This window comes from Staurois parvus, unplaced genomic scaffold (assembly GCF_062004578.1).
Source record: "Staurois parvus isolate SC_StPar_1 unplaced genomic scaffold, SC_StPar_1.0 ptg000232l, whole genome shotgun sequence".
Classification (NCBI taxonomy): domain Eukaryota; kingdom Metazoa; phylum Chordata; class Amphibia; order Anura; family Ranidae; genus Staurois; species Staurois parvus.
The window spans coordinates 6,947,808-6,970,252 of record NW_028318028.1 but is presented as its reverse complement, the minus strand read 5'-3'; the positions used below and the strand labels follow the sequence as shown (position 1 = coordinate 6,970,252).

The 22,445-nt window shown below is 41.7% G+C and overlaps 1 protein-coding gene across 2 annotated transcripts in view; it reads right to left on the bottom strand.

The window, feature by feature from the left end:
• Positions 1-22,445, bottom strand: part of VARS2 (valyl-tRNA synthetase 2, mitochondrial) — a 79,210-nt gene that overhangs the window by 9,840 nt on the left and 46,925 nt on the right. For both annotated transcript variants that reach the window (XM_089679851.1, XM_089679852.1), the window contains 9 exons: positions 21,890-21,960; positions 17,097-17,222; positions 15,188-15,292; positions 15,042-15,110; positions 13,100-13,178; positions 9,673-9,800; positions 8,173-8,325; positions 4,590-4,790; positions 190-301 (listed from right to left, as the gene is read on the bottom strand). In XM_089679851.1, the coding sequence (XP_089535977.1) occupies positions 190-301; positions 4,590-4,790; positions 8,173-8,325; positions 9,673-9,800; positions 13,100-13,178; positions 15,042-15,110; positions 15,188-15,292; positions 17,097-17,222; positions 21,890-21,960 (1,044 nt within the window). The remainder of the gene's footprint in view (positions 1-189; positions 302-4,589; positions 4,791-8,172; positions 8,326-9,672; positions 9,801-13,099; positions 13,179-15,041; positions 15,111-15,187; positions 15,293-17,096; positions 17,223-21,889; positions 21,961-22,445) is intronic.

Sequence of the window (22,445 nt, the reverse complement as noted above, 5' to 3'; positions counted from 1 at the left end):
AAGGAGCATGAGAAGAGGAGGAAGAAGAGGAGAAAAAGAGAAGGGGAGGAGAAGGAGAGGAGGAATACTACAAAGCAGCAGCAGTGGAAGCAATCAGTGGATTGAGAAAACATGGAAATTATGATAGGAAATCCAATAATATAGCTCTCAAGAAACAATCACAATACACCACAGACCATGCTCACTCACCTTCAGGTCTTGCCTTGGTCAGGCTGAATTCATTCCTCAATTTTCGTACTGTCCTGATTACTGAGAGAGCAAAATCAAAGCATTTCCCCTCCTCTGGGTAGTTCCAATGACCCTAATTAGGGGAAAAAGAATCACTAATAACAAGCACAAGTAAAATACCAAGACTACCCATTTGGCCAGCATCTGATTCAGACTGGGAAACACCCTCCAGAGAAGAATCAGGTGTATGGATGTAACAGCCTATTGTAAGATTTAGACTTCTCAATAGATAAAACATGAAAATGCAAATGTGTACAGGAATGTATGACCTGCAAGTATAAAACTTACTCCAAAAATCTGTTCTGTATCACCTGCATTGTACTTGGAGTGTAGCTAGAACCTAGATAAGAGCTATTCTTTCACTTTTTCTGATAGTTATTGGTCTGTAGTACCTCACAGAGCTTTTATAAATCTCAGGGATATGATTTAATGACTTTAGAAGCTTTAATTCCATCATTAGTGAGGAGTGATAAAGCCAGCTGGCAAACTGAAATTGGTGACATTTAAAAATAGTCTACAGTGAGTAATTTACATTGTGCATGTTATGCTTATTTTTATGTTGCAGCAACTGCATGTTTATTAAAAAAGAAAAACGGCTCCAATATTTTATTGTATTAAAGATACTGTTCGGACAAAAGCTAAGAAAGCCTAAATCTACTTCCATCCCCATTCTAAGCCCTATACTAACTACTCTGTATAGGAAAGACTTCTATACCTCTTCCTAGATTGTATCCTCTATAGAGCAGGGCCCTCTGTTTCCTTTTGTACCAAATTGTATTGTAATTGTAATGTCTGCCTTCATTTTGTAAAGCGCTGCACAAACTGTTGGCATTATATAAATCCTGTATAATAATACTTACCTATTGTGAAGGCACTCCAGTCTGGTCACATGATCTCCCCAGCTGCTGGCTTCAATGAAGAGGAGAGATGGTCTACAAGGGCTGTAGGGTCTGGGCGGTGATGTTACCCATAGACTTACTATGGGGCATCCGTTATCTGCTCTCCATCCTACTCTGCAGCTGGTGCTGGGAGCCGATCATGTGACTGGACCGGAGCACCCTTAGATTAGGTAAGTATACACATCTTTCCTTTACAGGGTAGTTAGAATAGGCATAGAATGGGGCTGGGAGTAGATTTAAGACTGGATAGCTTTTGACCGGACTTCAACTTTAAGACCATGCATGCAAAAAAAGGACCTAAAATCAAAGAGTGGAGATTTGCTATGTTGCAGAGAACGTCTAGAAATTCTAATAGTCAATAAGCAGAAGATTTATGAATCCTTCCTGAATTCCTCCTGAAAAATAACAGTGCGCTGCATGGTATGTAAGTGTGCCTAAGTATTCGTGTTCCTACAGCCTCATTGCTGTATATCTGAGTGTGAGATTAAAGGCTAAGTTCACCTTTATAAAAATGAATTAATAAATGCACATATTTTTGCAAAAAAAAAGTGTCTTTTTTTTTTCACAAAAGCCTGCAAAGCCATGCGTTCATGATCACTGGATCATGTGTACAATATTAGGCTCTTGCTGACACTTCCTCCAGCTTCCTGCCCGTACCTCTGTGAAAGCTTTCAATTGGAAAGCTGGAGCAAGTGTCCATAGACTACAAGTGCAACGATTACTGCATTTGAATTACATTGAGCACTACAATTCCGTCTGCTGTGGTGGCAGTTGAGGCATGTAGTTCTTTAATTCACAGATCCTTGTAAATGAAAGACGTGACTGCGTGAGCCCAAATACAAGTGTAACATGTTGCTAAAGGTGGAGTTAGCCAATAAAGCAGTGCTGCCTCTGACTGTTAGTGTCATGAGATTTGGTGATGTCATTACTGTGCTGCTCACTATTCTACTTGCTGGGGGTTCTTACACAATGAAGCAAAGCCCTTCCTCTGCCAAGATGGATGCCTCTACACCAAGACACAGTGGAGAACCTGGAGAACCAGGCATGCTAAGTTAGTAATGGAGAAAAGATCAGCTGCTGCAGGGAGACCACAGGGAATACTGGTGACTAGCCCTTTGCCATCTGTCTGCTTTTTTTGGGCATTGCTTCCAAAGTTCAGTTCCTCTTTAAGGCTCACCCTATGGTTGCATTTGAGTCGTTTCTGCACTGCGTTTTGTGTTGCGTTTTGCATTGCGTTTTTATTTTTTTTGTTGTTAGGCAGATTTAAAACGCAAAAAACATATCAAAAACACGGCAAAAACATACTACATGCTTTTCTGCAGCATTACCATTGAAGCCTGTAGAACCAAAAATGCAAATTTTTGTGTTCAAATAAAGTCCCTGACCCTTTCCAAAAAATGCACTGGGTGAAAACGCGCAGATGTGAATTTGTCCCATAGCAAATTATGTTAAATGGACTGTACTGCGTTTCTGGAAAACGCTTAGGTGTGAACCTTGGGTTACCTAGGCTACAGTGTGGTCCTCCAGTTCTGGGAGGGCATCCATGGACGTTCTCCCAGAACCTCACCTCCCATGCGCTCTCTGGGGCAGTGCATCGGGCACACTCTGTGACCGCTGTGTACTTTGGACACAGCTAGTCACAAATTGTGGTAAAGCGCCAATCACAGTGGATCTCATGTAAACAGACTCACACATTGTGTCTTTGTGAGGAAAGAAGAGCTTATAACTAGTTAGGCTGTCAGTACAGAGTTTACACTGATCATCAGTGCCCAGATGATCAGTAAAGCCCCATCAGTGCAGATTATCAGTGCCGCCTATCAGTGCCCATCAGTGCAGCCTCATCAGTGCACATCAGTGAAGAAGAAAAATTACTTATTTGACAAAATTTTAAAACAGAAACTAGGAAAAACATATTTTTCCATTTGTTAAGCAACAAATAAAAAACCCAGTGGTGATTAAATAAGACCAAAAGAAGGCACTATCTGTCTCAAAAAAAAAAAAAAAGATAAACATTTTGGTATAGGTACAGTGCGACAGCAATGAAAGCTGAAAATTGGCCTGGGCAGGAGGGAGCTGAAAGTGCCTGACATTGAAATGGTTAATATGTTGTCAGTGTAACTCCACAATCATCAAGCATCCTTTACTGTGTATTTTAACCTTGGACAACTTTTCTTTTTCACTAGATTTAAATTGATCTGAAAGACTGCCATTGTTGTATTTGGTGTGGATGTTGTACCTCTGGTGTGTTATAGGTTGTACCTATAAGGGGCAAGGGATGCATACAGGCAAACTTGCTCTCAGGTTGTGCTCAGATCATTTTGAGTTAAGGACCACACACTGTAAAGGTGCCCTGATGTGGCAGTGTGGCTTTACCTGTATTTGCAAATGTATAGTTGAACTGGATGGACTTTTGTCTTTTTTCAGCCAGACAAACTATGTAACTATGTAACACAAACCTATGTTTGGTAAGGTTTTCTTGTGTGTTAGAGATTTTTGGTATTACATTAACCTCCTTGGCGGTATTCCCGAGTGTAGCTCGGGGTAGAATTTCTATACCAAGAACGGTAACCCCGAGCTACACTCGGGCTTACCATGCAGCGTTCTCTGGGGGTCCCTGCAGCACTTACCTTGTCCTTCGCTCCCACGATGGGTCCCCTGCAGCGTCCCCGTTCATCTCCTTCGGCAGATGCCGGCATCTGGCTTCCGTGTTCCGGTCCCTGTGACGTCGGAACGTTCGGGCGGTGGAACCGGCGGGAAATTTGAAATTTTTTAAAAATGACATTTTTGCTGTCATTGCTTTTTCACTGCATTTCACATACATTTTGTCCCCACTGCTTTGTCCTGTGCCCTGCCTGCATTTTGACTGTTCTTTCTGCCTGGAAACTTAGAAAAGTCCATGGCGGCCAAAAAGCGTCCCTTTACGTCAAAAGCGGTTTTAGAACAGCGATAGTAAATCAGAACCACTTGCAGAATTGAGTGATAATGATTTGTGGGGAAATTCGTCATCAGACACTGAAAACGATTTTGCGACTTTGCTCAGCGATGTGCGAATTTGCCTCTGTATTTCAAATTTTAGTGTTTTTGGTTTGATTATATTATTGAATTAAATTTATTATTATTATATTATTATTTTTTACGATTATTTATTAAATTATAATTTATGATTTCGTGTTTCAAGTTTTATCATATCCGGAATGTTTAATAGACTCTTTTTCGGATAGATTTCAGGGAGTTATTCCTAAAAATTACAGCCTACAATAAAAAACTACATATTTCCATGCAAAAAAATGGTACCGCTTTCAGCACAAAAAATCGGAAAGAATCATACCGCCAAGGAGGTTAAGGTATGTAATTTATGCCCTTTAAAGCTGGCCAAGTGTCATATATATTGTCTCATGTTAGGATCCTGCATGCTAAATAATGTGTGAGTGTAACATGACACAAGTAAAAATCCTCCCTTACCGTGTGTCTAGGTGTTGGATACTCAGCAACACAGACGCTGGGAGCATTTTGCGAAGCAGCAGCTGGAAGACGTTGCCACAGCTCCTCTGACAGGTAAGGCATAAATGGGGACAGAAGGCGAAGCATGTTCTCTGCTCCCCAGTAGAGTACTTGTTTGGCATCAGCAGCACCAGGTCCATTCAAAATTGGTTTTACAGCTTCCTGTGTTGGAGGAGAAGATAACAGACCTCATGTGTGGGTATCAACCAAGGATTTCTATAGCAATGTTTTAACAGAGATTTAGCCCTCATGCACATTTGACGTTTTTACAGCAGCTGTTTTTGGCGTTTGATGGTTTTTACTACAGTCAATAAACTCCGCAGCATGTTATCCTATGTGTCCATGCACACATAGGCTGTAATCAGTGTTTTTTGGCTGGGACATTTTTTTGGCAGGAAAAAAAAAACAAAAGTAGGTGGTTTCTATAGGAGTTTTTTAGCTGTAAAAATGATCTAACACTGAAAAACGCGGTAAAACACGATAAACCAGCGGTTTTGGACTTTTTTTTTACCTAAAAAAAATTTTTTTGAGGGGGGGTGGAAAAAAAAACGCGAACAAACACGGAAAAATGCCTCTAAACGTTAATGCAAAAACGCTAAAAAAATCTGAAAAACTCATGTTTTTAACGTGACTTTACACAGCTAACATTACCAGTGTTATCAAAACGTCCAGTGTACATCAGGAATTATTTATGGCACTTCTGAAATATCTCTGAAACTAGGCCTAACTACACGCACAAAGCGCAAATTCTTTGGAGCCAGTACTGTGATCCAGGTGTTCTGCCAGACAACACAACCAAGTACTGGAACTCTCTCAAGACTACACTGCAGTATGTAATACAGCCTGGTCTAGGGCCTGTGAATGGACAATGGAAAAGCAGCAACACACTAAATAGGTCATCCTTCTACTCTCTCCTCAGTTCAGGAAGCTAATCTGAACAGTACAATGCAGTACAGCCTGATCTGGCTCACAATGCTCTCCTTTTCTTTCCCAGTATAAGTGCTGTGTGGGAATAATAGGAGGCCGATATACACAGTGTTCCAAATTATTATGCAAATTCTATTTAAGTGTCACAAAGATGAAATATTTTGTTTTTCAGTTTAACTCATGGATGGCATTGTGTGTCAGGGCTCTTTTGATCACTGAAAACAATCTCGGACACCTGTGATAATTAGATTGGCCGGTGAGCCCAATTTAAGGAAAAACTACTAAAGGATTGTGTTCCACATTATTAAGCAGAGCACCATTTTCAAGCAATATGGGGAAGAAAAAGGATCTCTCTGCTGCCAAAAAGAGTGAAATAGTTCAATGCCTTGGACGAGGTATGAAAACATTAGCTATGTCACGAAAACTTAAGCGTGATCATCGCACTATTAAGAGGTTTGTGGCTGATTCAGAGCACAGACGGGTTCGTGCAGATAAAGGCACATTGAGGAAGATTTCTGCCAGATCCATGCATCGGATCAAGAGAGCAGCTGCTAAATTACCATTACATGGCAGCAAACAGATATTTGAAGCTGCTGGTGCCTCTGGAGTCCCACAGACATCAAGGCGTAGAGTCCTCCGGAGTCTTGCAACTGTGCATAAACCTTCTATTCGGCCACCACTAACCAATGGTCACAAGCAGAAACGGCTGCATTGGGCAGAAAAATGCATGAAGACTAATTTTCAAACAGTCCTGTTCACTGATGAGTGCCGTGCAACCCTGGATGGTCCAGATGGATAGAGTAGTGGATGGTTGGTGGACGGCCACCCTGTTCCAATAAGGCTGCGATGTCAGCAAGGCGGTGGTGGAGTTATGTTTTGGGCAGGAATCATGGGAACAGAGCTGGTCGGCCCCTTTAGGGGCCCCGAAGGTGTAAAGATGACCTCTGCAAAGTATGAGGAGTTTATGACTCACCACTTTCTTCCCTGGTACAGAAGGAAGAACTATGCTTTCCGTAATAAAATCATCTCATGCATGACAATGCACCATCTCATGCTGCAAATAATACCTCTGCATCAATGGCTGTTATGGGGATAAAAGGAAAGAAAGTCATGGTGTGGCCTCCATCCTCCCCTGACCTCAATCCTATTGAGAACCTTTGGAGCATCCTCAAGCAAAAGATCTATGAGGGTGGGAGGAAGTTTACATCCAAACAGCAGCTCTGGCAGGCTATTCTGACATCTTGCAAACAAATTCAAGCAGAAACTGTCCAAAAACACATAAGTTCAATGGATGCAAGACTTGTGAAGCTGCTATCAAATAAGGGGTCCTATGTTAAAATGTAACGTGACCTGTTAAAATGTTTAAAAAAGTTAAAATGTTGTTAAAAGTTTGATTGAAATAGCTTTTGATTTCAGTAAATATGCTGCAAACACAACAAATGACAATTTTCAGTTCTTTACAACCTATAAAGTGTTTTGAAACTTACTGTGTGTAATAATTTGGAACAGTGCATTGTAAGTTTTTTATGTTTAAAAAAAATCCTGTTATCATTAGGAGGTTTGTTCAATAAAATGTGAATTGTACTCTTAATAGTTGATAACATGAAAATTATGCTGACTGTTATTTACATCAATTATTTAGGTAAATGAGAAAAATATCATTTGCATAATAATTTGGAACAGGGTGTAAATGCAACTTCAGGTAATAACATTAGCTGTATATATTTTCCTGGAGTTCAGTGTTAGGGCTCATGTACACTGCAGCTGATAAACTGACGTTCAGGAGCTTTTCTGCGTTTTTTTCAGCAGCCCCTGAACTCTCCCTAATGTTTTCCTATGTGTCCATGTATACATCGTCGTTTACAGTCAGTTGAGTTTACAGTCGTTTTTTTGAACGCACCAAACTTGCGCTCAGGAGTAGATTTTATCAGCGTTTCAAACACTTGTAAACACGGCTAACCGCATTTATAAGCTTTTGCATTTAGAAGCGTTTTTAACTGGTCCATATCCAAATGATGTTCTGAGCCTTTTTTCATCATCAGAAATGCATGCAAAGCATTTTCCATGTATTCAAATACCCCAGCGCAGTTAGTTCCAGGTTTTGTGTGAAGGAAAAAATGGTAGAACGTGCCGCATTATGCTCATGATGGGATCCATAGTGAATACAACCAGAAAAGACAGGTAATCTCAACACATACTGATCTCTCTGCTTCTGCTCTCTCTATTTCTCTCAAAATGTCTGAAATAGTTAATTTTTTACTGTTTTTCAGTGCATTCTGGGCATTTGAGAAGGTCTCCTGAGGTTATCTTAAAAAACGCTTCTAAATACAAACGCTCATAAACGTGGCATGGAAACGTGGCTAAACAGTCGTTTTTTAACCTACGTTTTCCAGCAGTCAGTTTCCATCATTCAAAAGAGTTTTCCAAACGTCCTGTGTACATGGAGCCTTAATGTTTACAATACTCTAGTCTTAACACTTCATTTAGACAACAGATTTGAAGATTCTCCCCGGTGGTTAATTATATGTCATGCATCTGACTTCCCTGCAGATTGCTGTCACAATAAACTAGACAGTTACACTGCGGTGTCGCAATGTAGTTGTGTTGGTATACCCACCACATAGACATCACAGTAGCTCTGCAACCAGAATGAATGAATGGCCCCAGCAGCTCCATGAATCTCGAAGGTCTGGAATTTCTTCTCGCACTCCTCTGTCGTTTGCCTCAGACGATCCAGAAGCCATCGGTCAATGGGGGCATGGGGCCTTAGCTACCATGAAAAGCGTATAATTCAAAGTCTATTCAGTGTGAGTTTCAGTCTGAGCAGCACAACAATAAAAAAAGCCATTTCACTTAATTCAGTACTTCGACAAACAAGCAGAAAGGAAAAGATAGCAAAATGTTACTGGGTACTGTGGACAGTAATTTATCATATATTAAAACATTTGCTTTAGAACAAAGAAAGGGTGCAATGTTAGCCAATAGTGATAGAAGAGCCTTGATGTCATGTAATCAAAATAAATCTTTACAGTGCTATACAAGTGCAGGAATGGACACTGCTCAAAGATAAAAACAAACAGAGGGCACACCAGCCTAGTGCATTACCTTTAAAAATGTATTTATTAATGAGAAAAGTAGGTATTGTACTCACAAAATGACAATGCAGTTAAAGGTAAAATCGGGAAAGAACCACTCTGTCCAATTCGCACTACGTGTCTGTCCGTAATGGGAACTCAGGACCTCCAACAGGCTGACACGTTTGGAGGACCAGCCTCTTCCTCAGAGCCAACTCAGGCTAGTTCATGAAACGCGTCAGCCTGTTGGAGGTCCTGAGTTCCCATTATGGACAGACACGTAGTGTGAATTGGACAGAGCGGTTCTTTCATGATGTACCTATGGCTGCATTGTCACTTTGTGAGTACAATACATGCTTTTTTTCATTAATAAATACATTTTTAAAAGTAATGCACTAGGCTGGTGCGCCCTCTGTTTGTTTTTATCTCTACTCAGTATATGTGGACTTCCCTGGTCCTTTGAGGGCAGCAAGACGTGCATATCCCAAGAAACTCGTGATGTGATTGTAAGCTCTAAGGAGCAGGGCCCTCCTATTCCTCTTGTATTGTCTCCCATTATATTGTAAAGTGCTGAGCAAACTGTTGGCATTACATAAATCCTGTATAATAATAATAATAATAATGATGTGGTCCTATCCATACAGAGTCCATCCCTAAGCGCAGGAGTATCTGGGTTTACCACTATCTTCTTCATGGACACTGCTCAACTAACCCCAGGAGTCCAATGTTGAGGAATGGCCTCAGCTGCCGTACTAAACATGCCTTCTGACGTGTTTCGCCCCGCCCACCGGGGGCTTGGTCACAGAGCACATATGTACTACAATCAAATGTCAAATTACTGAGCATAAAAAACATAAATTGGTTTATTTATGCACAGTGATTTATGACATTTGATTGCAGCACATAACGCTGTAAAGATTCATTTTGATGATGTAGAGTGTAACAGCACTTTGATTGCAGCTGCTCTTGTGTATATGCACATTCATCCTAGCGCAGGTGTATAATATATCTTGATGTCATGTGACTTTAGTAGAAGGACATACCTGATCCATCGGCAGTGGAGTAAAATCTTCACCCAGTGCTGTTAATGTAAATTTCACTCCATTCCAGATTTTATTGCAAAAATGGCGGACAGCGAGGACGGAGGTAACATCTAGATTAATATCATCACCTTAAGGGAATATGAAATGGAAACAAGCAAAATCAGAGGGAAAAAAAGTTGCAGTGTGATAAAGACAATTTCTAAACCTTCTAAGCTTTAGTTTGAAACCAAACAATAAACTGCCCAGCTTTGCTTTCCACAGCTTTGGGGAAATCAACTGAAGCTATGAGCAGGCAGCATGTACCTTCTATACAGTCCAGTGGATGAGTAACCATCTCTGAAGATGCCAAAAACATTTTCTATGAGACATGTAAAGCTAAAAGTTTTTATTTGGCTGTGGATAGCACAGAGAAGGGTTAAAACCTCTATCAGGTTATTTTTTCTGCTTGTTTCTTGATTATCTCGAAGATGCAAGGAAATGAGAGGCAATCTCTCCACAGCAGTTGGAATACTGATAGACTGTTGTCACAGGAACATGTCACAACTGGAGGATTGTCCCTCACTGCTTTGTTCAATGACAACTCAAAATGTTGGATTTCCATTGCTTTTCCCACTCTGTTCAAAACTAAAGAGAAACGTTCATCTGCGATGGCTTCATTCACATTTCTTACCTATACTGCATTAAATGATCTGCAAAATAACACTAAGGGTTATATTTTTAAAAAGCAATTTCCACAGCTATGCTGTCTGATCATCACCTTATTAGCTTCACTCTCTCCCCGTCTCCCACCTCCTCTCCCTCCAACTACCTAACAGTTACCCATAGAAACCTTTGCCACCTCAACCCTTCTCTTCTCTGCTACTGACCACCTCTAAGACAAGATATCATCCCTGTCCTGCCGAGATCTAGCCACTTCTGTCTACAATAGTTCACTGTCATCCTCCCTAGACAAGCTTGCCCCTCTCACTACATACACAGTCAGGCCCCGACCCCTACAACCTAGGCAAACAGATGACACCAGAGGTCTCAAAAAACATAGCTGCGCTCTTGAGCGTCTGTGGCATAAGACTAAGTCTCAGAATGACTTCAACCAATATAAATCTGCCCTCCAGAAATACTATTCCTGCCTCCACACTGCCAAGCAGACCTATTTCATCATTCTCAGTAACACCTTCTCATCCAGTCCCTGTCAACTCTTCTCTACCTTCAACTCTCTTCTTCATCCTCTACTGCCTCCACCCACTAACTCACTCGCTGCCCAGATCGCCAATCACTTCAAAAAGAAAATTGATACAATTCATGAGGAGATGTCCGATGTGCAGATACCCCCACTACTTCAACCCCACTAATATAAACAAGGTTGCTAAACTTTTTTCTAACACCCACCTAACCACGTGCCCCCTGGACCCTGTTCCATCGCAAATGCTACGGTCACCCTCTGACTCTATCCTACACTCTCTCACATCTTCAGTGTCTCCCTTGCTTTCAGCATCTTCGCCAATTCTCTAAAATATGCATTAGTCACCCCCATAATTAAAAAGCCCTCACTAGACCTCACCAATCTTAACCTACGACCCATCTCCTTAATCCCCTTTTCCTCCAAACTCCTCGAACTCTTGGTCTACAACCAGCTGAGCAACCACCTCACTGAGAATAACCTTCCTGATCCCCTTCAGCCTGGATTTCGCTCTCAGCACTTCACGGAAATTGCTCTCCTCAAACTTAGAAATATTCTTCTAACAGCTAAAACCAATGGACACTATTCTGTAGTCTTACTCCTGGACCTCTCTGCTGCCTTTGACACAGTGGACCACTCCATCCTCCTCAAAAAACTACTCCTTTGGTCTCCGTGACTGTGCTCTTCATTGGTTCTCATCATACCTATCCCACCGCACCTTCAGTGTCACTTACAATTCTACTTCTCCTCTTCCTTTCTTCGTTGGGGTTCCCCAAGGCTGTTCTGGCACCCCTCCTATTCTCAATCTACACCTCTTTTCTAGGTCAATTGATCGCCACCCATGGCTTTCAATACCATTTCTATGCTGATGACACTCATTCCATCAGTCTCCTCATGCATCACTAATCTATTAACTGCCATAGCAGCCTAAAAGACACACCACTTCCTGAAAATTAATCTATCCAAAATTGAGCTCATAATATTTCCTCCCCGACGTGCCCCTTCCACTGACTTTTCTGTCAATATCAACAGCTCAAACATCAACCCGTCCCCGCATTCGAGGGTGCTTGGTGTAATCCTGGACTCTGAACTGTCCTTTCGGTCCCACATCCAATCACTGTCCAAAGCTTGCCGCCTCAACCTCTGCAACATCTCCAAGATACGCCCCTTCCTAACCAATGACACCACCAAGCTTCTAACTCACTCTCTGGTCATCTCTAGCTTCGACTACTGCAACTCCCACCACACTGGCTTGCCTTTGCCCAAGCTATCCCCCCTCAAGTCCATCATGAATGCTGCTGCCAGACTCATCTGCCTTACCAACCAATCAGTGTCTGCCACCCCTCTGTGCCATTCCCTCCACTGGCTTCCACGCACCCAACAAATAAAAATCAAGATACTTAGAACAACTTATAAAGCCATCCACAACTCGGCCCCTAGTTACATCACTAACCTGGTCTCAAAATACCAACCAAATCGTTCTCTTCATTCCTCCCGAGACCTCCTGCTCTCTAGCTCCCTTGTCACCTCATCTCATGGTCACCTCCAGGATTTCTCCAGAGCCGCTACCACCCTCTGGAACTCCCTTCTCCAATGTGTCGAGCTATTTCCAACTCTGTCCACTTTTATACGATCCCTGAAAACTCATCTCTTCAAAGAGGCCTATCCTGTCCCCACCTAACAATTGTACATGTATTTTGTCCATCAACCCATCCCCCACAGTTATTAACCTTTGTATCTCTTGACCCTCCCTCCTAGATTGTAAGCTCTAACAAGCAGGGTCCTCTGAATCCTCCTGTATTAATTTGTATTGTAATTGTATTGTCTGCCCTTATTTTGTAAAGTGCTGTGTAAACTGCTGGCGCTATATAAATCCCGTCTAATAATAGCTATTCGTCCAGTGAAACTGCTGGTATATTTGCTCTTTGAGAATGAGGTAACACCAAATGTTCTTCCTCTATTTCCTCTACAGGTTGAATGTTAATAATTCAAATAAAAACAGAGTAAATCAGGAACATACCATATTATGTCCACTAGATGGAGCTTATTTCCTATGGATACTTATTCCCTATGATCCTCAGCTCCATCTAGCAGCCTTTAATAAATAAATAAAACAATGTATTTCTTCACATACATCTTAGCCTAACTTTACAGCTGTTATCGGGAAAGAATTGTCACTATGTACATCAGTCCAATTTACTAACAAACATTTAGACAAGCATAGAGTGTTCTGTAGAGGATTCTTCTCACCTTGTACTCTATGAGAGCAGAGAGCGAACCTGAGGGCATCCGTACCACACTCAGGGATCCCATTGGGGTAATCTTTTAACTGACAAGAAAAAGACATGTTGTTATAAAGAGTCTTCTCCTTGTATAGGCAATAAAATTTCCATGATCCTCGGAGAATCCACTCTTAGACCAGGACATAATTAAAGTGGAATTTCACCCAAAAGGTTCTGCTGTTTCTCCTCCTCCCCCCTCCTCGGTCATGTTTGGCATATATAATTTTGGGGTGGGGGGGCAGGTACCTGTTTTTGACAAGTAATTGCTCCCACTTCTGCTCGGTTCACCTAGTGCACCTCCCCACCGCAGTTATATGGGACATTTCACAGGTCACAGAAGACCATGAAACCATTCACAAGGCGCAGCGCGGCTGTGAAGCTGCAAGCAGTCACAGCCGGCTGCCCACAGTTAAGAAGCCAGGAGGTACCAAAGACTGATAAATAAGCCGGCCCGGGTAAGGACAGCACTGGATCCTGAGAATACATTTTGGCCTAGATTTATGACGAAATTTGATTCTTTAAATTTTTTTACTGGACATATTTAATAGCAATAAGTCAAAAATATTGTTTTTTTTTCTCAAAATTGTCGTTTTTTTTTTTATAGCACAAAAAATAAAAACACACAGGCAATCAAATACCATCGAAAGAAATCTATTCGTGGGAAAAAAGGGCATACATTTTATTTGGGTGCAGCGTTGCATGACCGCACAATTGTCAGTTAAAGTAACGCAGCGCCATAACGCAAAAAAAATGGCCTGGTCAGGAAGGGGGTAAATCCTCTGGAGGGCAAGTGTAGAAAAGACATGTCTCTTCTGCATTAAAACTACTTACCTGCCTGTCTGCCCTTGTATAGAGAGACACGTATGCACAGCTCACTGTACAAATCTGGTAATGCCAAATCTGGCTGAACTCCTGCTAATGCGCAGGACTGACGTCATCCCCACCCCATGACAGTGGCTGGCAATCAAGACCCGGAAGGCAGCCGCTCGAAGATGTCAACAGCTGAGCGGGGAGCTTGAGGAAGCCATATCGCTGGAGCTGAAGTGAGTATTGTTCTGCAAACGGACTTAAAGTCTATTTTACTAGTTCTGTCTTTAAACCTTGACTCCAGGAATGATCTGTATTGCATAGTTACATTGATCTGCTTTTGACCAATATTAAGTCTGTATATCTCATATCTGAGGGACATTGGGGAAGCGGGCACTTACTGTAGTAGTCAGGGCTACTACAGTGATGGCTGCAATCTTCCAGGTCCTGTGCCAACAGATTCCCCTCTGCACACTGATCACAATGGATCACTCGGTCAGCACTGGAGTAATTCACAGAACTTCTTATATTTTTTTTTTCAAGGAGTAAATGGCATTCTCTTAACTGGACAAGGTGGAGAACCTGATGTTACTGCCTCTCCTCCTCAACACCTCGTCTAATGAGAGAACATCTTGTATTTATTAGAAAAAACAAATTACAAAGTATTCTATGAATGGTAGCAGTGTTGATGATCAGATGTGTACAGAGGGAAAGCTTCTTAAACAGAACCCAGGAGATCATGGCTATCATTGTAGTAGCACCAGCTACTACAGCGACTGTCAGCTTCCACAGCGGCCGCTCAGGTATGAGCTGTGCGTACTTACATTGTGCCAAGCTGGATTTCAATTTGGATTTCAATTTGTATTTCTAACAAGGATTTTTATAGAAAAGAAAAGCAAAACATAAAAAGCTCAGCTAGCTGCCATCTCAGCTTTTGTTTTGCTTCCTTCTTTTTGATTTTTTAAAGAAGCAGATCTACTATGTATAATTATTTCCCTAAAAAAAAAAAAAAATCCATCGCACAGATCTTGTAAAAGCAACAAACATGTAAACACTTCAGACACACAATGATTTTACTACACGTGAAACTCAGCTTTTCTTACCAGTCCAGCTTCTGCCACTTTAAACTCCCGTGGATCCATATTCCCTTCCTTTAACTTGTCCCTCAAATGCTAAAGAAACAGGAGAAGAGTTAGGACATGGAGACGGAGGGACGGTCAGAAAACGTTTCTCTTAGTTATCTTTGTACCTCTAGACTTATTCCAGTCATCACATCCAGAGGATCAAGAACGTTTCCCAGGGACTTGCTCATCTTCCTTCCATGAGCATCTCGGACCATTGAATGCAGAAATACCTGAACACATATACAGACATATTGTGTTATGCTGTATTCCACAGTATGAAGCACAGGAACAAGATAAGACCTTGTTCACACTGGCATATTAAAGCGTACATCCATGTCAGGGAAGTGTTTGCCCACATGGGATGCACAGGTGTTCTGTGTATCCAGGCATGCCCATTCGTGTCTATTGGAATGCAGAAGCTGCACAGAACAGCTGCTGCTCTCAATTTGAAATCCTTGTGGGTGCATGTCCCCGAACACACACTGTGTAAGTTGGGAACATGCACACGCACCACATGGATGGAAAATTGGGAGTAGCGGCTGTGTCTGTGCAGCCGCTGCGCCCCAATAGACGTGAATGGGATTGCCTGTATGCCTGTGCATCTTGTGTGGACAAACACAGACCTGTGCATGGAAGTACACTTAAAGCGGTAGTAAAGCCTCAGTAAGAAAAATGTGCCACCCTGCAGGTTTAAGCCATATTGTACCAGTATGCACTGCATACTAGTACCTTATGGGAGATTTGCCTACACAGATGGAGCTGTCCAGCGCTGAGCTGTCACGGCTCTCTCTGGTCCATGGTGCTTCAATGTTAACCCGCTCTTCCTTCCGGGTTCCAAATCTTCGGCTACTTGAACGGCCGAAGATTTGGTGCACAGGAGTTACATGCATAGCGGCTGTAAATTACGTGTGAGCTGCACATGCGTGTCTCAGATCACAATACCCGCTGATAGGCAGGTGGGTCATTTATGACAGAAGAGACCTCTAGGGTCTCTTCTGCTATAAAAACCCTGCTTGACCGTGCTTTTTTTACTAGATAGGGCTTACTACCACTTTAAGTACGCCCATGTGAACGCAGCTGCAGGGCTATTGGCAAGGATTATGTTACTGATGTCATTAACTATGTCTGAACTTATAAGCTGCTAGCAGTTATGTCTGGTACACACTATCAGGCTTTTTTTTCTTTTATTCAACCCAGCGGGCTGAACAAAAGAAAACTGAAGAACTCTGGAGGAGATCGCTGTACTAACTATCCGATGCTGAGCTATTGTATTCTGGCAGTGGGACTGCCCCCACCAAAACACAGCAATCATAGCCATTGGCTGCCAGCACTGATCGGATGCCAATCAGATGCTGGTCTTCCAGCATGCCCGTTTGACAGAAGCCGGCCGTTCAGCTGACTTCAGCCAGACAGGCTAGTGTACACACGGGACAAATGACGGCGGATTTCTATTGAACCAGCCGATACTGACCGATATTTGTCCCACGTGTACAGGGCTTTAGATGTTGGTTCTGTGTGTGTGATTACAAAAAGTAAAACTTTAACATTATCTTCCATAATTCACCTCCTGTAACTAGAGAATATGATTGTTAGGATTCATCCATTAGGAAACATCCTTCAAACTTTTCTTATAAGATAATGTCACAAGTGCATGCTGCCCTGCATAGAAAAGAGTGGTGGGCTACTAGGTGAAGTCCCCTAATGCATCATGCTGCTTTAAGCTGTCGGGCACAACTGGCTCAGTCACAGAGAAAAGCTGCATCTGGTCATGCTGCAGCACATGTTCCCCCAAATAAAGCACCGCTCAGTCCTTATGCACAGATTAACAGATCTGCACCTTCACCCGTTCCTTTTATGAAACTCCAATTGCTGCATTACTTGGGGCATGGTCACATGAGAGAATTTCTTGTTGACTGCACAATGCAACGTCCTGTCCATTTCAGGAAGAAGACTCAGGATTGCCAATTAAAGTGTATGGTATTGTATGGCCCATGAAATGCACATTATTACTAATTGCTCCTTATTATGGCTTACCTCTTTAAATGGTAACTGCCCTGTCAGCTGCTCTCCTAACATAACCATCCGGGCCACCCAGAAGAAAAGCAGATCACTGCCTGTTTCCAGTAGAGAGTTGGGATAAAATTCTTTCAGGTCTCCTGTCTGTGGAAGGAAAAGACCAAAGTTTAAAATGGACCTGAAGTCAAAAAGTGAAGTTTTGCTATCTTTGATAATATGTAGAAATATTAATTTTACCGAAGCAGTAGCTTGAAACCCTTTGTTTTCAAATCCTTGTAAAATAGTGCACACCCTGGCATCTGAGGGTTCCTAGGCACTCCTGTTCTGTAGCCTAGTTCTATGCAAGCAGTGTGAGATATAAAACATTGTATACCTGTGACTACGATTTGGCCGTGTCACTATTATGTTGCTCACTGTTCTCCTTGCTTAAGGGGAAGATGTACCTGAGGATCTACAGGGCAAGCATCTCTCTTCATTTTGTGGGTCTGTGCTTCCCACCAGTCCTCAGGGGGGGCAGCTATGAACTAAAGAAGTAAATCCTTGCTCATCTCTCAGTATGGACACCTCCACACATTAACACAACATGGAAGGCATGAAAAATCAGTACTGGGGGGAAATCAATGGTACACATCATGGTATGACATCTTAGTCATCAATGCATGTGCAACGATGACCAAGATACCTTTTTTTTCAGCCAGCAATTCCCTTCCATGTAAAAGTAATCCTAGCGGCTAAGATTCTGCTGGATTACTTTCACAGGTGGCAGAAGGGGGTCCGACCCACTCCTGCTGCGGTCTTTACTGGGCTCTCCAGAGCAATTGGGGAGTCTGGTAAGGATGTCACTGGTGGTATCCACTTCCCTGAACACAGTGAGAGGATCTGAGTTTGTTCCTCCCATTGTGTGGCATCGGAAACCGGAAGTGACAAGGATTTCAGCACTTCTAGTTTTGGTTCCTTTGTTTACAAGCTATTGCTAGCTTATGTATAAGCAGTTCAAACCGATCTTGGTTTTATGTGCTGCTTTGGAGTCCAGAGGAGGGATCTGGGGTCTCCCCATTCTCACACGCAAAAGCAAACACACACATGCAGAAACAGCGATCACACCACAAGTGAGTTACTACCGCAAATGTCAAAACGAGAGCAATATTTCTAGCACCAGATCTCCTGTGTAACTCTAAACTGGTAACATGTAAAGGCTTTTAAAGCGTCACCTATGGATAATTTAATGTACCATAGTTTGTTGCCATTCCACGGGCGAGCACAATTTTAAAGCGCAACTTGTTTGGGAGTTATTTGTTCAGCGTGACATCATCTTTTATATCTTAAAACAAATTGGGTATTTTCTCAAAAAAATTTGCATTTGAAAAAGCGATGCGCAAATATTGTGTTAAACAAAATATTGCAAGACCCTCCATTTTATTTTCTAGGGCCTCTGTTTTTAAAAAAATATATATATATATATATATATATATATATATAGTAAAGGAAATAAGTATTTGATCCCCTGCTGATTTTGAATGTTTGCCCACTCACAAAGAAATGATCAGTCTAAAAATCGAATGGTAGGTGTATTGTACCACTGAGAGACAGAATAGCAACAAAGAATTCAAAAGAAATGCATGTCTAACAAATTATGCACTGATTTGCATGTTCATGAGGGAAATAAGTATTTGATCCCCTATCATTCAGCAGGATTTCTGGCTACCAGGTGTCTTTCATACAGGTAACAAGCTGAGATTAGAAGCAGTCTTTTAAAGGAGTGCTGCTAATCTCATTTTGTTACCTGTATAAAAGACACCTGTCCACAGAAGCAATCAAACAATCAGATTCCAAAACTCTCCACCATGGCAAAGACCAAAGAGCTGTCCAAAAATGTCAGGGACTAGATTGTAGACCTACACAAGGCTGGACTGGGCTACAAAACTATCGCCAAGCAGCTTGATGAGAAGGTGACAACAGCTGGTGCAATCATTCGCAAATGGAAGAAACACGAAACAACTGAAAGTCTCCCTAGGCGTGGTGCACCATGAAAGATCTCACCTCGTGGAGTGTCAATGATCATGAGAACAGTGAGGAATCATCCCAGAACTACACGTGAGGATAATGTCAATGATCTTCAGGCAGCTGGGACCACAGACACCAAGAAAACAATTAGTAACACACTATGCCAGCAAGGACTGAAATCCTGCAATGCCTGCAAGGTCCCTCTGCTTAAGAAAGCACATGTCCAGGCCCGTCTGAAGTTTGTGGCTGAACATCTGAATGATGCAGAGGAGGACTGGTTGAAAGTGTTGTGGTCAGATGAGACCAAAATCAAGCTCTTTGGGATCAACTCAACTTGCCGTGTTTGGAGGGGAGATTTGCTGTCTATGACCCCAAGAATACCATCCCATCTGTCAAATATGGTGGTGGAAACATTCTGCTTTGGGGGTGTTTTTCTGCTAAGGGGACAGGACAACTGCACCACATCAAAGGGACGATGGACGGGGCAATGTACCATCAAATCTTGGGTGAGAACTTTCTTCCCTCAGCCAAGGCATTGAAAATGGGTCATAGATGGGTGTTCCAACTTGACAATAACCCAAAACACACGGCCAATGCAACAAAGGAGTGGCTCAAGAAGAAGCACATTAAGGTCCTGGAGTGGCCTAGCCAGTCTCCAGACCTTGATCCGATCGAAAATCTGTGGAGGGAGCTGAAAGTTTGAGTTGCCAAACATCAGCCACCAAACCGTAATTACTTGGAGAAGATCTACCAAGAGGAGTGGGCCAAAATCCCTCCTGAGATGTGTGCAAACCTGGTGGCCAACTACAGGAAACGTCTGACCTCTGTGATTGCCAACAAGGGATTTGCCACCAAGTACTAAGTCATGTTTTGTGATGGGGATCAAATACTTATTTCCCTAATAAACATGCAAATCAGTGCATAATTTGTTAGACATGCATTCCTTTTGAATTTTTTGTTGCTATTCTCTCGCTCAATGTTACCATTCGATTTTCAGACTGATCATTTCTTTATGAGTGGGCAAACATTCAAAATCAGCAGGGGATCAAATACTTAGGTCCTTCACTATATATACATATATATATATATATATATATATATATATACACATATATATATATATATAATGTTTGGGGGTTCAAAATAATTTTCTAGCAAACAAAAAATGCTGATTTTTTTACATGTAAGAAAGGAATGTCAGAATTGGCCTGGGACTCAAGTAGTTAATCACATTTAAATCTGTGTTGAAATCTTGAATTGGATGGACAATGTTATCAGTAGGTCTGAAAGTGAAGGTGGAATATCCTTAACAGGGCCACAAACAGCAATAACAAACACACACACTAAAGATGGTCATAGATGAGGTGATTTTCTTTCCTATAAAATTAGACAAAAGCTCAGCGATCGTGATTAGCTTCTAGCCAAAAGTGTTTATACGAAAAAAAAAACACACCAAAATATTACAAAATACAATTGTTTTCAGCGCTTGTAAAATATAAATGAAAAAAACAACACCCGTGACAAGTGTGTGAATCAAAAAGTAATAAACAGTCCAACAATGTCAAAATATTCAAGGACAGTCTTCTCCTCTGTGACTTCTCTTCATGTATTAAAAAATAGTGTTTGACCTCCACCTTGAATTAAATGCACACTCTCCAGACCCAATTGCTGTCTAAATGAATAGAACAGCAATAGCGCTTTGTTAAACAATGAAGCTCTCCTCCAAGAAAATATGTTCCAAGCAAATCGATATCTCTTCACCACTCTCTTAGCCCGTTGAGGCCACAGAAGACCATCAACAATAGAAAAAGGTCTTATAGTGTAGTCATTTTATTAAAAATTCACAGCCATAAACATAATGGACATGTGTTAAAATAACCAACCAAAAGGAATTCACATTCATGCTTAGCCGCCAAACTCACAGGAGAGTGGCGGCGGGACCTCTGGAATATCAGAATACAATCTCTCTACAGCTGTTTTGCACCAACGCGCATCATCAGGAGCAAACAAAGGGTTCAACTCCCTCACCTCAAATAGTCCATCTGCAATCAAGCTGAAATTGCATTGGTTTGCACATGCCCATTATCTTTATAGCTGTGAATTTGTAATAAAATGACTACACTATAAGACCTTTTTCTATTGTTGATGGTCTTCTGTGGTCTCAACGGGCTAAGAGAGTGGTGAAGAAATACTGGTTTACGTGGAGCACAATTTTCTTTCGTGCAACCACAGGTTGCCTCCTGCAGCGCTATTATGTTCTCCTGGTGAAGGGGAAAAGGGAAGCCGTCCCCGCTGGGACAACACAGTGATTACTGCTAGCAGCTATAATTGCCGATGGCAATAATCACATGTAAAATCCAGCAGGCTGGTTGTACCCAAGTTGATTGATCAATCAACTTGGGTACATTCTTTTTTTTGTAAATTCTTTATTTTTGTACAACTTGGGTACATTCAGCCTGCCCATACATGGTTCGAATCTCGGCTGGTTCCTGTCTATGGCCAATTTTAGACTGAAAAACAAAGTTTTGTCTGGGATGCTATGTTGCTGCTTTTTTTTTAATTTTTTTTTTTTTTTAATACCACATACTCTTTTTCTATTTGCTTTAGTTAATAGCTCTGTCAGTAAAGATTAGGTGTCTGGGATGAGGTTCTTTGCATGGCATTAGTTTGAAATACTAAAAGGGAAGAAAAAGCAGCCTTGTTCATTATATACATGGAAGATCACGTGAATGTCTGTTACGGTTTACCTGATGACAGCCCAGGAGAAATGAAGGAATCAAGCTACACGGACAAGGGACAGTACTTACCTTCTCTGGCCATCCCAACATGGCAAATGGGAAGAGAGCAGATGAAAACCAAGTGTCCAGAACATCTTCATCTAAGATGATTAAGAAAAATGAGAATCAATTCCAGCTCCATATAAAATTGAAACAAAAGAGGTTCTTTTATTTAAACAGGTGAAGAGCAGCAAAAATCAAAGGTCTGCTTAAATGTTTGTCCAAAATGTAGCCATGAGACTGCCCAAGTTCACAGGATAAACTAGAGCTGGAATCAAAGCTAGCACAGGAGATACCTCTTCCCTTTTGATGGACCATATCAAAGTCAATACTTTAACCCTGCCCTCCTGGGGAATGTAAAAACTAGCCTTGTAGTGGGGCTACCCCTGCACTGCAATAGATAAATGTTCACTTTTGTAAAAGGAAAACCATAAAAAACACTTTTGCTCTAATCCAGGGTTGCTCAACCTTTGGAAGAGGAAGGGCCACTAAAGTGATATGGTAACCAGTTGAGGGCCACAATGAAATGAAATGGTTTAGAATTTAAAATTTTTTATTTTCCAAATTAGCATAATGAAAAATTTCC